This window comes from Parus major, chromosome 1 (assembly GCF_001522545.3).
Source record: "Parus major isolate Abel chromosome 1, Parus_major1.1, whole genome shotgun sequence".
In the NCBI taxonomy this organism is placed as follows: domain Eukaryota; kingdom Metazoa; phylum Chordata; class Aves; order Passeriformes; family Paridae; genus Parus; species Parus major.
Genome location: NC_031768.1, coordinates 47,114,152 through 47,130,905, shown reverse-complemented (window position 1 = coordinate 47,130,905; position 16,754 = coordinate 47,114,152). Strand labels below are relative to the sequence as shown.

Genomic DNA, 16,754 nt, shown 5'->3' with positions numbered 1-16,754 from the left:
TGCCAACTGGATGTTTGTGTGCTGAATTGAACAACATTCTGTGTTAATTGTTGATACCTGAGTTGAAGCCCTCTTCCTGTAACACTTCCTGAGTTCTAACTACAGCTGCTACATGCAGAATCACTATTGCTGGGATTCTGGCACAAGTCCAGTTGGAAATACCAGAAAAAGATGCTGTAAAACACTGTCAGTCCCATTCAGCTCACAAGTCCTGGCTTTGCTTCTATTGAAACATAGTATGTCAAATATCAGAGGCTAGGGAGTTTGGTATAATGCATGCCTGAGTATGTTGCTCAGATGGAGCTGGGATATGGTCAAGAGAAACTGGACCTAGGAAAGCAGTCCTAGATCTGTAAGTATTGGGAGCAAAAGACTATTTCTTAGTCCTAGTCAAACTCTCTCAAAGTATCAGCCAGCATCTTAGGCAATATGGTTTCTCCCATTTGCTGGTTTCCAAGTTTCCAAAGGTTTTTGAAAATTATTTTTCGCCTGTTTCTCCTTGTCTGGTGCCTACTCTTTTTTCTGAGACTTAATATTGCCTGCGGACTTTACAGAAGCTTCCATTTTCAGTTCCCACCTTCTTAATAGCAGTATTGTCAGCACATGACCCAGCACTTCTGGAAGATCTCACTGACGAGCTTTCCAAATCACATGGAAATAAGCTCACTTAATTGTTACTCAGTGTACTTATAGACTTGTGGCTGGAACATGCCATGGTCCTGATCTCCAGTGACTCATTCTCTTTTCTGTGATATGTACCTGGTTTGGGGTTTTTTTTTTTGGTGTGTTTTTTTTTTTTTTATTTCTGCTTTGGCCACATTGCTGAACTAGCATGGTGGTTGATGCCCACAAGGTTTTCACCTCCAAGAGAATATGTCTGGCATGTGAACACATTTCCAGAAGCACAGGAGACTTATCTCCTGTTCAAATTCTTGAATATCCTTTCCCTCTTTCATTTTTCCTTCGTTATTTTGTGCTGAGAAAAGTTAGCCCTTAAATGTCCTTTCCCTCAACTTTCCAGGTAGAAAGGGCTAATCAAATGAGATATTTGAATGATATGAAAAAATAAAGTAAAATAAAATAATATTAAATAAAATAGCTCCAACACTGAGATAAAGTACCTTCTGCTATGTTTTTGAGAAACATACCATTATTAAAGATACATTATGCACACTTTGTGGGTCACCTGTCATTTCCCTCATCTCATGCACTTCTTTTTTATATCTGAATTAGTTTAGGAGCTTTGTGTTCATCCCTATAGGATTCCTGCTGCCTTTGTTTGATCTCTTACTAGTTGGGATGGAGCTGTCTTAAGCTTGAAGGAGGTGCTATTGGAATATAAACCAACTCTCCTGGAAACTTCTTCTATCTAGGGTCAAGAGTCATATCCTATGGGACTATTCTAAGAAGTTCTCTGAAGAAGTTGGAGTCTGAGCTCCCAAAATGCAGGCTTGTGGTCCTGACTTTTGCCCTGCTTTCTCCTCTCTGGATATTCTTCCCCCTGTATTCTTCTGGATCCTGTTACACCAGTGGTCATATGGCCACTGCAGCCAAGGCTGCTCCAACTTTCATATCGCTGACCAACTATTCCTTGTTTGTAACTATCAAGTTCAGGAAAGCACCTCTCATTGTTGGCTGAGAGACTTGGGCATGGGGAAGAGAGGCTGAGGGGAATCCCATCCATCTGTATAAATACCTTCAGGGAGGGGATGAAGAAAAGGTGGCCGTACATTTTTCAGAGGTGCCCAATGAGAAGACCAGGAGCATGTATCTTAGAATGAGATCAATTGCATCATGAAAGTGCCTTTTTTCCTCCACTCACTATAAAAAATACCCAGATATCTGGATCCAGTGCAGACATCTGTGACAGAAACATCTAAATTTAGGTGAGCTAACTGCTCTGTAGTAGAATAAATTGGGGCAACACAGCTGACAAATATTTCAAGATAAGCGTTCTTCCTTTCAAATAACTGAACTCACATAAGCTTGTGAAGCTCAAACTCTTACTGAACTACTTGGTTTAGAGCCCTTCTACATACTACCAGCAGCATTCAAGACTTTCAAGCATAGCGCTGCTTTCTTTGCCTCCAAACTGACAGGAATGCTGAAATATCAGGCCTGACGCTACCTACACATACCACACAATGGAACAAAAGCTAGCTTCGGTGGAAATCTCAGCTGAAGATTATTTCTCAACATTTATTTTTCCTTCCTACCACTGCAGCCCTGGGTCAGATCAGATGTTGATGGACACTTCCATTCAGATTCACCGAAGGAGGCATTTTTTCCAGAGAGCTACATACTTTTCAAAACATGAGTATGCAAAAGACCTGAGCAACTTTTATGTGTTTGCATATTACTAGTTCCTGAGCAGTGACTGGATAAAATTTAGGCAACTGCCTCTATCTGAAATAGCAGAGTGTATTCTGACAATGGGACACAATATTATTTGACTGTTAGCATGCTGGACCAGTGAAAAAGAACATTTTTCTCCATGTTTGAGAAATCATCTGTTGAGGTAAGAGATCATATTCTCATGCTACCTAAGCTTACATGGCTAGCTAATAGATAAAATCTATGAACATCAGAAATCCTCTGGAAGTCAATTGAAGAGTCATTTGAACCAAGAAACAGAATGCTTACTCAACAGGAAACTCGAGGCATGGGGCCTTAGCCAGAATTTAGGCTGAGTTAGCTCTGCAGCTGGCTAGGTCATGTTGACAATCTGGTGGTTAACAACATTTCTGTTATATTCTGCTCTATTTCTGTTTGTATTCTGCCTTATGTTCACGGGGGACTAAGCTGGCATTACAAGGAGCCACTTTAACAGCTCAACAGCTCTGTAACCACTATGTGGTTTTTAATGCAGTTGCATTACAAACACAGGATAAAAGGGGAGGTTCATAATAAAAGAGGCTTATAATTTATGCAGAGCTTTGTTTTATGTAGAAATAAATCAATTTGGGCATAAAGCCTGTTCAAGAGCTGTATATATGGGGAACATATACAATGATGAACAGACTGAAAGTAATTTAGAAAAACCCACGAACAGTACTGTGCAGTACAGTGTCACAGCACATCTGATTTGAATAATCAACATCATTTGGATAACTGAAAAGATCATTTTCAATTTATCGCTTTTTCAAATAGATTTTTATATTGCATTATAGGTGTTAGGAGAAATGCCAGCACTTCAGACTTACTGATAAAGCAGTAAATTATTGCAAATATATATCCAGCTTCCTTCTGTTCCTTTAGGATAGAGACTGTGCTTTGCAGTTAATACTTACAGCAACATTGGCACTACAAGAACATGGAGTTACTTGTGTATCTATTGTTTGCACTTTCCTCTTCTAGTTGAATAAGAAAATAATTTTCAGATAACATCAAGGCCTGAACTGATTAGATTTTGTTTTGCATATAGCCAATTTAATATCCAAGTAGCTTTCAAATAAATGGATTAACATATATTTGAATAATCTTTTTCCTAAGGAATACATGCTAGAACTGTTTTCTACTTAATCATGCCTTATTGATATTACAAAAATGACAAATATTGCCAAGATCAGAATAGAAATATCTTGTCCAAATAAGACTTCATAACAGCATTGGATTTCTTCTTGTAGCTTGCATCTTTATTGACTTCTGATGCACTAAGCCTACAGATGTCTGTATTTTCTACCATTTCCTCCATTTTTTCCCCGAAAAGATTTCAAGGGTTTGGGGTTTGTTTTGTTGTTCATTGTTTTTCAGCTGAAGGTATTTTCTCACATATTTCCCACATTCCTTCACAGTTTGGTGTGCATTTACATTCTTTATTCTGTATTTCAAATTTACTGTCCCTGATTTTATTGACTCTGACTTTTGCACATTCCATTCAATCTCAATTGTTAAATGAAACCTTCAAAGCCAGAGGGGTATTTTTTTTTTATTTGTTAAACATTGTGTATTTACATAACAGCACATGTTGGCAACTGTCAACATCAGATTTTTAACATCAGATCTGTAGCTGAAAACACACTGAAAAGCTAGGCCATATGAATTGTAGAAAATTCTGCATGTTTCTCAGCTTTTGACATTTGTGGTGTGTTTAGGTAGTGTCCACCATCAGTGTTCATAGCACAAAAATATTTAAAGTATTATATTTTATTACCAGGTATTAAAAAAAAAAATAGTAACAAACTCACAGATTTTTAAGAAATAATCTAATTTTAAAATTAACAACTTCAAACTGGCACACACGTGTCTATTCCTGTGATTCTTCTGCTTTAAACTAACTTCTCTCAAGTACACGTGCCTCTCCAAAGAGGTGGGACTTGGCAGATCCTTTTTACTTAGTGTTAGACCCTCCTCTGTTGCCTGTGTGAAACACCAGCAGCCTTTGCATTCATTCTTCATTCTCAATGCATCACATCATATGGAAACGAGACTTTTAAGAAGAATCTACTCGGAGAGACAAGCACACACTGCCTCAGCCTTTATTTATGGACTCTGTACCGTTTGCTCTAGGCTCACAGCTTACTGCACAGAAGTGGCTAAGCAATCACCTTGCAGTGGCAGCTCATTATGCTCTTTTTTTCTCCTTGCAAAGCCATTGAGCTTTGAAGAAGCTGTACTACTGCTAATGTGGGCATTGGCTCCCTGAACTTGTCTGAAGTCTTTTTGAAAGATGATGTTCTTTCACTTCTGTGGTGTCCTGCTTTAACTGTGCTTGTAGTCAGCAAAGGTAATTAATGTAGGTTATAAGGGAGACAACAGAGATGCAGGGATCTAACCCTGCTACGAGCTTAGACAAAGTACAGCTGTGCTATGCACAGCTGTGAGGAGCTTTTCAGAATATATCTGAGCTAGTTCAGAACAGTCTCCATGACTTAGCAGGAAATAGCTGCAGCAGAAAAGAGATCCTTGCAGCCTGCAAAATCTGTCCTAGACCAAGACAAATATTTGAGATATTTCCCAGTCTGAGCTCTGTGTTGCAGTAGTGACTTTTAAACCTGGTTCAGACACACCTGTGTGGTATTTGGACATATCCAAAGGGCAGGTTTGCAAAACTGTACACGTGTATATGCACACTGAACACAGATGATGACAGTGTAAATGAAAATCTACATTTGGCTACAAAATCTTAAAAGTAGCCCAGTGTTCCTACTAATGGTGGCTGTGGTATTGCCTGTGTTGCCTAAAAAAAGGAGAAAAGATGAAGAAAACCAAGCCAAAGTTCTGCTGTTTCTTTCTAAGAAATTCAGTCCCAGTGATTTGTTTAAACCAACTTCCTGCTTAAAGTAACTATCTAAGCCCATACAGAGATTGGAAATTTTGTGCAGTTTACATAAACAGGAACACAGAATTAAAACCAAATAGTTTATAAAAGGAGTTTGAAGTTACAGAGCAAAACAGATACAGTCAATAAATTCACAGCCTGCTGTAGGATTGGTCCATGAGTAAATTAACTACTTTAATTAGATTTACATTTGGAAAAAAAAAAATTCTCACTGACATTATCTATATTAAACATTTAAAAACACATGCTTAAGGTGTAAAACAAAGCTATAAAACCTGAAATTTTACTTTGTTTCCCAGGTTTTGATAGGAATGTACAGCTTTTAATTTTTAAATTCTTTATATGGTATAGCAAGTAAAATAGTAACTGCTATATTTACTTAAAATAGTACAAAATTATGTACTATAAATGTAATATAAATATTTGTATTTTAACCAATATAAGTACTTGGTTTATGTATCTTTATTACGATAAAATTAACTTAGTTCTGAAATCTACCTACTCTGAAAGTTCCATAAGAAACCTTAAAAATTTGAGTAGGCTTATACAGGTGAAGAAATGTAAAGATAAATACTGTACTTTCTTATTTGCTGGCCATTGATTGAATAATGAATGAAAAACAAGATTAAAATTGCTAACAGTCCTGGACTGCTTGCCTTCGTGCAATTAAGTTCAGACTTGTCTGAATTCAAATGCCATCCTTCAAGACAACTTTTCACAGAACTGGGCTTGCAAGAGCTGTTGTTACCAAGAAGAATATTTTCTTGGACGATTTTCATGGTAGAACAAAGTTTAAACTGTTGTAAGTTTGCTGACTAACAGCAATTAAGTTTCTTTTTTCCGAAAAAAGGTCTGAAGCAATACTTCCTTTTAAATGTAAATTTGAAAATATTTTGATTACATGCTATTTAGAGGACTATTTCTGTCTCTTTAAATACAGCTCTTTGACAAAAAATAATATTCTGCAGGATCCAGAAAATAGTCCTAACCATTACTGTTGTTATAATCCCTTAAGGTTTAAGAATGTTAAAATGAAAAAGTAAATCTTAAAACTAGCATTTAAGTGTTTTAGTCAACAGGACAGCCCACGTGATTTGTTCACCTAAGTAATAAAGCCCTAGTATTTCTGTAAGATGCATTTCTTACATTCAATATATTCTGTACAGACGAGTACAGGAGAAATATAAACTCATGGGAGAGAGACCAGCAGAGAGCCTCCAGGGTGACAAAGGGACAGGAGCATCTTTTCTGTGAAGAAAGCCTTTGAGATCTTGAGCCCTTCAGCCTGCATCAGAAATGGCTCAGAGGGGATCCCATCAATGTATATAAATACCTGAAGGGCAGGTGCATAGCGGATGGAGCCAGGCTCTTCTCAGTAGTGCTCAGTGACAAAACTATGGGCCCACACAGAAACACTGGAGGCTCCCTCTGGACAGTGGAATTTATTTTTTTTTTTACTGTGAGTGACCAAGAACTGACTTAAGTTTCCCCAAGAACTTGTGGAGACTCCATTCTCAGAGATATTCAAAAACTCTCTGGTCCTGGACAGCCTGCTCTAGGTATCCCTGCTTGAGCAGGGGGTGGGCCAGATGGCCTCCAGAGGTCCATTCCAACCTCAACCATTCTGTGGTTCTGTGATTTTAAGGAACCTTAGTGCTTGCAAATTGCTTTGCATTGTAAGTTAATATTATGTCATGGTCAAAACCTCTGGAATCAGACAGTTAAATTAAAATATACAGATAACACTATTTTGAAAATACAAAGATCTGAAAGAAATGTGTGATCTCCCTTTTTTTAAAATATTTTGATGTTCCAGAAAGAATAAGGATCAAAAGAAGGGCATATTTAAAGCCTAAATTAGTCACATGGCTTGCTTTGGTATAAGTCCCATAACTAAATTTATATTCCCAAAGTAAGTTTGGTCTCTGTATATAAGCTAAACCATCCATCCAAAATTCATCCCTAAATATGAAGCTCCCTCTCCACACACAACTCTGTTATCTCTACTGAATCTGCGCCTGCCTCTACTGACTCTTTTCCCAAGCACTGTGGAATATTTTCCAATTTTCCTATTAAATACACTTTGGTTCTTGCTTATTGTCCTTTCTTCCTTTAAAAGACATGAATTGCATGAGTTCAAAACTGAACATTACGTCTTAATAAATGCTTACTCAACTGTATTTCAACACTTGCAGTCTCAAATTCCATTCAGCAGCTCTTAACTAGTTGGAGTTTCTAGGACAGTGTATCGCAGAGCTGAGACTCAACAATTAAAAAGCCATGGAGATCAGGTGACAACTTCCTGAGCTGTCACATGCAACACTTCAGAAAAAGTTTATTTTGGAGATAATTGTTGCTACAGATACAGAAGATGTCAAACTGATTCCATGAATGGTCCAATTTCCACGCCCCGTGAAATCTGGAAATATAATTAAGAGGTTTTGGAAACTGAAACACACTGCAATACTCTGTACCAACTTTCTTAAACTCAAGATGACCTTTATTAATAACTGCTCCTTTTAGGACAGAATAATTAAACATTCAATATGTATAGTGAAGAAAAAGGAGAAAATCCTGTTAGGAAAATAATATTAATCTGTTCCTTGCCTATATTTCTCTGCCAACTTTGTTTCCTAACTGCTGAGGCTTTTGATGTGCAACAGAGTTGTACAAGAAACAAAACAAATGCAACGAAGAGAACAGGCCGGAACTTTCCAAACATGTTTTTCGTTTCATTTGGATAGCTTTAGTAACTGCTACACGAGCAGGGTTTAAGGGCTGCAAGCAAGGTCCCAGACACACAGGCACAAAGTCTCACGCTTCCACCTCCTCCTCCCTTATAATCCTGCCTATCTTCATTCCCACCCCCATCGAGAAACCTAACTCCAATAATGGAGCTGGCTCTCCACTTCTCTGCCCTCCCACGCGCGTACTGCCGCTTCACCGCACTGCCGCAGGTCCTCACCCAGCTCACCAGTGATCAGTGCCTGCACAAAAACACTGCCCCTGCCGCTCAGGTCAGCAAGCAGCTACGGAAAGGTGATGGCCTCAGCTGCAGGATAAAGTGCTGCGTGCCGGCCATTAGTGGTAGCGGGAATACACTTTTGTGAGAGCATTTGCCTTGCAGATCAGCTACAGATCAGCTACACGCGAACGCTCCTCTCCACTGCAGCCAAGAGATGCATCTACGGCTATATGAAATTGTTGCGTGCCACAGCTACACATCTGGCACTTTGGGAACCTAGAAATGAGTCAGCCTCGTCCGATACACCTTTATGGGTGCAGGCGTTTTTAACCGGTTTTACGCCAGGAGGTCATAAACATCTGAACATTTAGTTTTAGGAGGAAGGGAGAAGAGGAAAATCTCATTTCTTTGCAATGGAACGGTGCTTCGCCTTCACAGGAACAGCAGGCAAACGGGCTCAGGATTGTTAATCACTTTAGGTAGATGCCTATACAAAATCGCTCTCCGGGTCCCCAAGATGTCTTCTGTGCCATACTGTATTTCTCATTGCCCCGTGGTGATCAATAGTGATAAATATCTAGGTAAGGCCTGGGCTTGGGACGTAACAGCCCCACAGAACAGCGCTGCCGAGCGGAGAGAGGGGAAGGACGAAGCGGCCCCGATCCCGGCAGAGCGGCCCCGAGCCGAGAGCGGCCCCGCGGGCCCGGAGGCCGCTCACGCCCAGCCCCGGCAGAGCCACCGCGGCTCCAGGCGGGGCGGGGCCTGTCCCGGCTCCGCCGCCGCGGGGGCGGGCGGGGGGCGGCCGCAGCGGGGCAGGGCCGGGCCGGGCGGCGGCGGCGCCGGGCGAACGGGCAGGGGGAGGAAGGAAGAAGGAAAGAAGGAAAGGAAGGACGGACTGAGCGACGCGGCGCCAGGTCGGAGGAGCTGCGGCCGCGCCCGTGCGTGTCGGCGGGTGGCCAAGATGGATCACCACCAGCCCGTCAGCCGCTACCAAGTGGTGAGTGCAGCGTCCCCGGCGAGGCCCCGCTCGCCTCCCCCCGCCCCTCGGGCCGGCGCGGCGGGGCACGGTGCGACCGGGGCGCCCTGTCTCCGCCTCTACGTGCGGGGGTCTGGCAAGGACCGGGACCGGGGCTAAGCGCGGCCCGTCCCACGGAAGGGCTCCTACAGACGGGCCTTGCTCGGGCCGCGGGGGCTGCCCCCCTCGGCCCCCCGGCTGCCACGGCCTCGGAGCGGGCTGTTGGTCGGCCAGTTCGGAAAGCCACCTTTGCCCGCCCCCGTCTCTGCTCCCGCGGCGGCCGGTCCCGGGCCGGGCTCGGCGGGTTTTCCCGGGCGCCTCCCCCTGCCGGGATCGCGGCCGAGGAGGAGAGTGGGGCGCGCCGCGGCAGTGCGGAGCAGCCGGGGGAGGAAGGGGCAGGGGTCCTTGTCTCCGCTAAGTACGTGCTGCTTTCAGAGCCAACCTCGGAAAGCTTGGGATTTCTAGAAGCTAGTAGCTGTCTGGCACAGGGATAGAGTGCAAGGCCTGTGTGAAGATGAGAGGGAGGGAAGTGTGAAATGCAGGGAGGAGACTGACCTTCAGTGTGTGTGTATGTGTATATGCATATGCACGAGCACTCTTTTCTCAAGAGCGGTCTGCAGCTTTGTGGGTCACTGAGACCAATTTTTCTTTAGTTCCTGAACTTAACCACAGAAACAATCACTTAGGATACAAAGATTTTCATCCTGCCCGAATTGATTGTCCTGTTTGTTTCTCGCAGTCATGAGTTTAATGTCAGTTACATAAATCTTTCAGTCACTAGCTTAAGGTCAATTATACTCAAAATATATAAGCTTTTCTGACTATTGGGTGTAAAAATGACTTAGGTGCAGTCAGTCACCCCAAAAGTTTAAATTTTATCCTTAAGTTCCTTGTACTTTATAGCTTTGCTATGAATGTAAAGGTAAGAAAGTCTGAAATCTTTGTTACTCTTTGTGATTCAAATTTCTACTGCGATCTTCTAGCTAAGTCCTGAATTATTTATCTTAGTGTTTGTGTTTTACCGAGTAGTGAAAACAATGTCCACAGAAGTAATCACAGTTAATGTCTGTGCATATGTAAATACTGGTATTTATATTCAGATTGTTCCCAGGTTATGTTTCAAGAAAAAGTAATAGGAAACACTTTTATTATATTTGGAATATTTATTGTGATCGTCTTAGAGGATTTAAATTTCTGTCTGCTTTTGGGCACTTAGGTATGGGGATTGTCATAGGGGTGATGAACACACCATGCACCCTGTGACCAATGCCTTTTAGGATGGTAGTTGGTCACCAACTGCTTTATGGGTCAGTGATTTCTAGCACACTTCTTTTCTGGCACTGTGCTTCCATAACTTGAAATCAGTAGAAGTCCTAAAGTCATTCCTTCTTCTCTGCAACAGAGAAGGAAAATGCTGGGAGAGCATTTTCTTGAAAGCCTACAAACTGTCTTCCTTGAGGCCTGAGGTGACCTGGGCATGTTTTAAAAGGCCTTGAATGCATGTTCTTAGAGATCAGGCAGGTAGAAGGGAGACTTTAAATTAGTTACTCAAAGGAGTACAGAAAAAAACACATGAAGAACTAATTTGTCTCTGTAATATTTTTATCTTATGCTTGTTAAGAACTTCCAGTGATGATGCTGATGTCCATCTTTGGATAAACACTCTTTGGTGTGGCCTCCCAAAAGTGCTTATCTTAATGTTTAACTCCATGAGTTGGCCTCCTCAGTTTGTTATGTATATTAAATTGTGTAGTCATTTTTTGTAAATCAGTCTGCTGTACTCCAGAGTTTAAAATACAGCCTTACTGATTACTGCCCCACAGGAAGGAGTGTATTGTTTTAGTTTCTTTGTTATATCTGACTGCTGAAGACTGAGATTTTTGTAATGTTGTTTACTTACTGTTTTGGGTCAGAGAAAGGAAGGAACAAGGCAATTGCAGATATACTTAATTAGCAGCTGATTATTCAAGCATGTGATCTTAAGTGTTGTGATGTATTTGCTTACATAATGGCTGTGATAGGTACTGAGCAATAGATCATCGCAGATTTTATGGTAGTGTCCTAATTTTTGAAGACAAAATATAGGAAAAAAGATGACTTAATATGGCTAATACCACATTTTATAAATGTTTTATGAATTTAGTTTATGAAATCTGGCCAGTTCTGCTGTGTTCAATGTATTGGGTGTTTTTGTTTTTTTTTCTTTCTCCCATGATTAATAATAAATACCTTTTGGCCCTGTTTGTACCCATTCTGCCTTTACTTCTAGCTGATATGTTTGACTCTATTCAGGTCAAGTTCTCTTGTAAATAGAAAGATTTCTAGGTGTGTATTATTATCGAAATAATTACTGACTTGTGTTTCTGTTCCTGGCAGTAGCACTTCAATGAAGTTGAAGGAGCTTTCTCTTTTTATTTGTGGTTTCTTCTAAGTAAGTTAAACTAAAAGACTTTAGACTGGCAGGCAATTTAGAGTTTTAGCACAAAAAGCCAGTTCTATGACTTCTTATGAAAAAGAAAATGTCTCATCATAAAGCTAATCCTCAGCGTTTCTTATTTTTGTCTCTGTTGGAAATATCTCTTAAGCTTCTTTCTGTAGCTTTTTCTTCTTTGTGTGTCTGCATTTTATTTACAAAGCAGTTTAAAAGTGTTCAAACTGGGCAGCTGTTAAAAGCCTGTACTTGGAATTGCAGCAAAGTAAGTGTTGTGAGCAAAGAGCAGGCAGTACGTCAGCATTACGTAACTATCTGCTGCGGGCATGTGTCATTTGTATTGCTTTCTGGCACTCCTGTTTTGTCTCTCTTCGTAGGGCAAAAAGACAAATAATTGATGGGTAAGAATTTGTCATGCTTCCCTGCAGGAGTATGACATTAGAAGGAAATTAGCCAACCTTTGTTGTCTTGCTTTACTTCCTTTTTTCTTTTCCTTAGTCACTTGAATGACTGCATTCCTGTTGGTAAATGTGTCTTAATGTGTACATTTGATGTTTCTTGCAAGTATAAGTCAGTTCAGGTGTATAATTTACTTATTGCTGTATTTTTTTCTATTTCTTCCCCTATTCTGCTCTTTGTTGGATAAGGCATCAAGTTTAGGAAAATTAAAAAAAAAATTCTTCAGTAATCATTCTTCTAATTGTTTTTACCTTCTGGTTCTTTGTCATCTGACCTTAATAGCATTACTATCTTGTCTGAAATGTCTGCTTCTAGTCCAGCCTGTTTGCAGAAAAAGTGATTGCTTTGTGAGTCTGCACTGAAACAAAGAGGAGGAAATGCAGCTGTTTTCTGCAGCACATAAAACTGAGCACAACTAAGCATTAAAGCTCGAGATTGCCTTTTTTTACTTGGAAACGTCGCTTTCCAGATAACTGAGTCATGAGGGAAGACTTCACGTGCACGTGAGTGATTTAGGCATAGAAATTGTATTGAAGGCTGCAGGACTTGCAAGCTGTTCTGCTCATGAATTATAATAACCAGTCTTTCTTGATTAAAGTTTTGGGTAAGCAGTTTGAGGTCAGGTAGTCTTGAGTCTTTGACTTAGGGTTTGGTCAGAGCTAAATTGGTAAATGGTAAAATGGGAAGGTAACAAACCAATTTGGGTGGAGCCAAAGGCAGCTCTCCACAGGGATGTCAGTTCAGCTGTTACTGAACTTGCCATGCCACTGTAGCACTTGGTTTTGGTGGGGTTTGTCAGTGATGGTTGAAGCAAGACTGATGGCAGCCTACTGTTGTACAGCACTATAAATAAATTGTCTTTTTTAAAGGGATGTTAGTCTTGTATGAGTGTAAGTTGTGTGTGCTTACAGAAATGAGGCTAAGGGATGAAAATTCTACACTACAGCAAAATACAAACTCGGATAAGGCTTTATTTTTTGTATCTGTTAGCTCCATTGTTGCTGACTCCTTACTCTCCCAATGTTACTTGGCTAAAAACCTTGATCAAAGTCAAGTTGTCTTTGTAACTCTCATGAAAGTCAACCTACACAGGAAATGAGAACAAAGAAAAATCTCCTCCTCCTTTCTTTTCTGGGGACTGAGCCTAATAGTGATTGGCAAATAAACTCCCAAATGTAGGTAATTCTATGGCTTTGATGTAAGACTGCTAGCTTATATCTATATATCTACTGTATTTTCTACAGTATTTATTGTCTTATGAAAACTCTTATGTAATTGGTGTTACTGAGCAGCTCAAGCTAGCTTAGGGAAATTCTGTTGCTTTCCACAAATATGGGGTGATGTTGTAACTGGAAGATAAAATTCTGCATCTGAGAAAAGATGCATTACCTAATAAGTGTTACAGTTGTTTGCCTGTGACAGTAGCACAGATATTTTCAGTGATAAGAACCTCAATCGTAAGAAGACACAATTTTTTATTACACTGACTTTTTACACATGAAGCGCCCAGTTTAGACTTTTAATAGCTTAGAAAAGCAAATGAGGTTCTCCTGAAATTAGGTAAATAATGCTTTCAGACAAGGATCTGTCATTGGATCTTAGTTGTTTTTTGGACTTAGTTGTTGTTTTTAATATTAGCCATTTAAAATTTTTATTTTTGTAGCACTTAACCTGTTACAATTTTCTCTATTAAATAGTAGTTTCTCTCTTGAGGGAATATTTTTAATATTTTTGTAAACTTTTTTTTTTGCTATTTTTAATGAAGAATCCTGCTACAAAGAAGAAAAATTTTAACTGAGATATTTGCAGATATGGTAGGGATGCAGTTAATACTTAAAGGACTACATTTTACTTTTTTCTTTTTTTTTTTCTTTTACTTTTTGGTTAAATTTATAAGTACTTTCTCATTTTATACAAACAAAATAAACTTCAAATCTCTTTGGATGTTGCTCCTACATAAAGGTGCTGAGGTACAAGACAGGTACAATACTTTTTGTATAAATTTGAAGCAAGGTTGTTTAACTGTGTACTACCATTACTCCTTGATTTTTGAAGCTCTTGGAGGGCCACAGGCATAACACCCTGTTCTGCATCTGATTAATTGAAGAAAACCCTGGCTTACTGGTACACCAGGAATATCAGTGGTTACAGTAACTTTCTGGGTTTTTATGTAGGCAGTTTCCTTTCTTTTTGGTGTGGGCACAGAATGACCTAAGCAATTTTACATGTGAATTTGCTTAGTTTCATAAGCTTTACCATATTGAGGGAGGGGGGAAAAAAAAAAAAAGTAAAACCAGCAAAATGTACCTGCGTTGCTCCACTCAGGTTTTTCACCAAAGGTGAACATTCTGGTAGGCCAGAATCTAAGGTTGGATCTGTGCAAAGGTAGTATAGGAGGAGAGGTTGGCAACAGGACTGTCCTTTCTAATGGCAGTGAGATCTTGGTGTGGCTGAGCCCTTCCAGTTGTGAAACTGGGGGATTTTTAGGTTCTTGAAAGATGCATGAAGCCTGAAGAAAGAGGTACCTGATCTGTGCAGTGACATGAAGTCAAGTAATATAAAAAGGCAGCTGCAGGCTGTGGCATGCATGTCACATCTAGTAAGTCTTCTAATCCTATTAGGAAAGTTCAGTAACATGAATTAAATGACTTCAAATAGCAGGGTTCTGAGCAGGAGTCAGCTGTGTTATGGCCAAACTAGATGTTCTTTCCTTGGTACTTAAAAAAAGAGAAATTAAGCCTTCTCTCAGCTCATTTGTATCTAAAAAATGTGGTAGGGACTACATCAAGATAATCTCAGAAATCAAGCACTGCATTAATACAAAATGTGAGTAATAGTCTTCTAGATGGGGAAAACGAGTTACTTTTGACAAATGGCTAATTACAGGCATATTTTGAAACTTTCCTTCCTGTGACAGTGTTGACAAAACAAGGAAAATGTGGCAACTGGTAATGTTGTCACACCTAACTTTGTGAGAACTCGGTTTCAGAGGTTTCAGTATTTTCTAAATAGCCTCAAAACTCCTAGATTTCTAGCTGTTTTGAAAACGGGAATTAACATATACCAGTACACTCAAATCAGGGAGGCCATTTTCAAATGAAGAAAAGCAATCTGAAGAGATTGAGTAAAAAAAGAAGGAAAAAATTGGCAACTTCTTAAGTTGGAGAGGCACTGCCAACTTTTCCTACTGAAACTGAACTAATGCAGAGCCAAGACTGTGGGTTTGAGCTGCCTCAGGCTTAGGTCTCCCACTTCCTGGGCAAGTACTGTCACAAGTAACTGATTTTAGTAAATTGGGCACCCCCTTCACCAGCTGTGTTTTTAAATGAGAATGACTAACTTTTTCTGGTTTGTGCTTAAGTCTTGTCAGGCACAGCCTGCACTCAGAGCATGTCTGATTTACAGTGAAAGTGAAAAATATATTTCCATTTTAACATTTAACTGTTTATTCCACTTAAGTATTGTTTCCATTACCATAGGTTAAGATTAGCCTAAAACTGAGATAGTCTAATTTATTCCTTAACCACTCCATAGCTAAAACATTAGATATAATTTATTCCTTAACCACTCCATAGCTAAAACATTAGATATTATGTCCCCCAATCTCATCCATGGTTGTGCCTCCAGCTGTGTTTGGAATACATAGAACAATTAAAAAAAAAGTCCACCAGACTTTGAGTGGTGTAGACACAATAATATCTGCAATAAGCTGTATATTGCTTTATTTTTCTTTGTAAACCCATCTTTCTTTTTCTTTAGTTGCTAGGTGCTTGTCAAAGATTTGTCACCTTACTTGTAAAATGTGGGCTTCCTGTAAAAAAATAGAGAAAAAGTTGGTGTCCCTACTATTGCAGGGTAACTCAACATATTCACAAACGTGGTTTGTCTATTTTAGCTTTGAACACTATTTGAACACTGTTGAAAGTAATCCTATAAATGTTTACTGATTGATCTTGTAGGGGAGGTCAGAATCATGTCCTTGGTAAAGATGTAAACGTAGCTGGAGATATTGAACATGCTTTTGCTTTTCCCTGGTTGATCTGAAAAGGTTATGTAGAGCAGCCTTGAGGAAAGGTTATTGGAAAGAGGATACTTTTAGTAGCAGTTGTTTCCTTCCTGCAGGAAAGAAGTTTAGGGTTATTTTGAAGTGGTGCAAACTCGTGATTAAACATTGCTTTGGTAATGGTTAGTGTAATTAACATATATCTTTGAGGAATAAGTGATACCTTTGGTAAAACATGAAACAATTTGGGATAGGGGTCTTGGGTGATACTGAGGCAAATTGTCCATTTTGATCATGGTACTTCCGAATCAATTGTCATATCTTGAAATTTAACAGTCCTTAAGGTATTTTTTAAGGAATGTACTGAAGCATTAAGGCTCTTAACTGAATCTCCAGAGTTGTGGTCATAAAATTGACTTGCATCAAATACATGGAATAAATGGTTAGGAAAAGGACTTGCACAAGCTGTTTGCTCTTTAAAATCTGTTCCAAACTATAGAATGAGTGCATAATTGTCGTGGTTTAAAACCAATAACTAAGAAAATTACTTATTTCTTGCTGTGAGATATGGATTAGAATAAGGGCAAAACAGGCATAAAA

General features: G+C 39.7%; 1 protein-coding gene across 5 annotated transcripts in view; it reads left to right on the top strand.

The window, feature by feature from the left end:
• The first annotated feature begins 9,060 nt into the window (after nucleotides 1-9,060).
• NDFIP2 (Nedd4 family interacting protein 2) overlaps nucleotides 9,061-16,754 on the top strand; it is a 46,623-nt gene continuing 38,929 nt past the window's right edge. For all 5 annotated transcript variants that reach the window (XM_015631064.2, XM_015631035.2, XM_033514153.1 and 2 more), the window contains exon 1: nucleotides 9,061-9,243. In XM_015631064.2, the coding sequence (XP_015486550.1) occupies nucleotides 9,208-9,243 (36 nt within the window). In that variant the 5' untranslated portion in view covers nucleotides 9,061-9,207. The remainder of the gene's footprint in view (nucleotides 9,244-16,754) is intronic.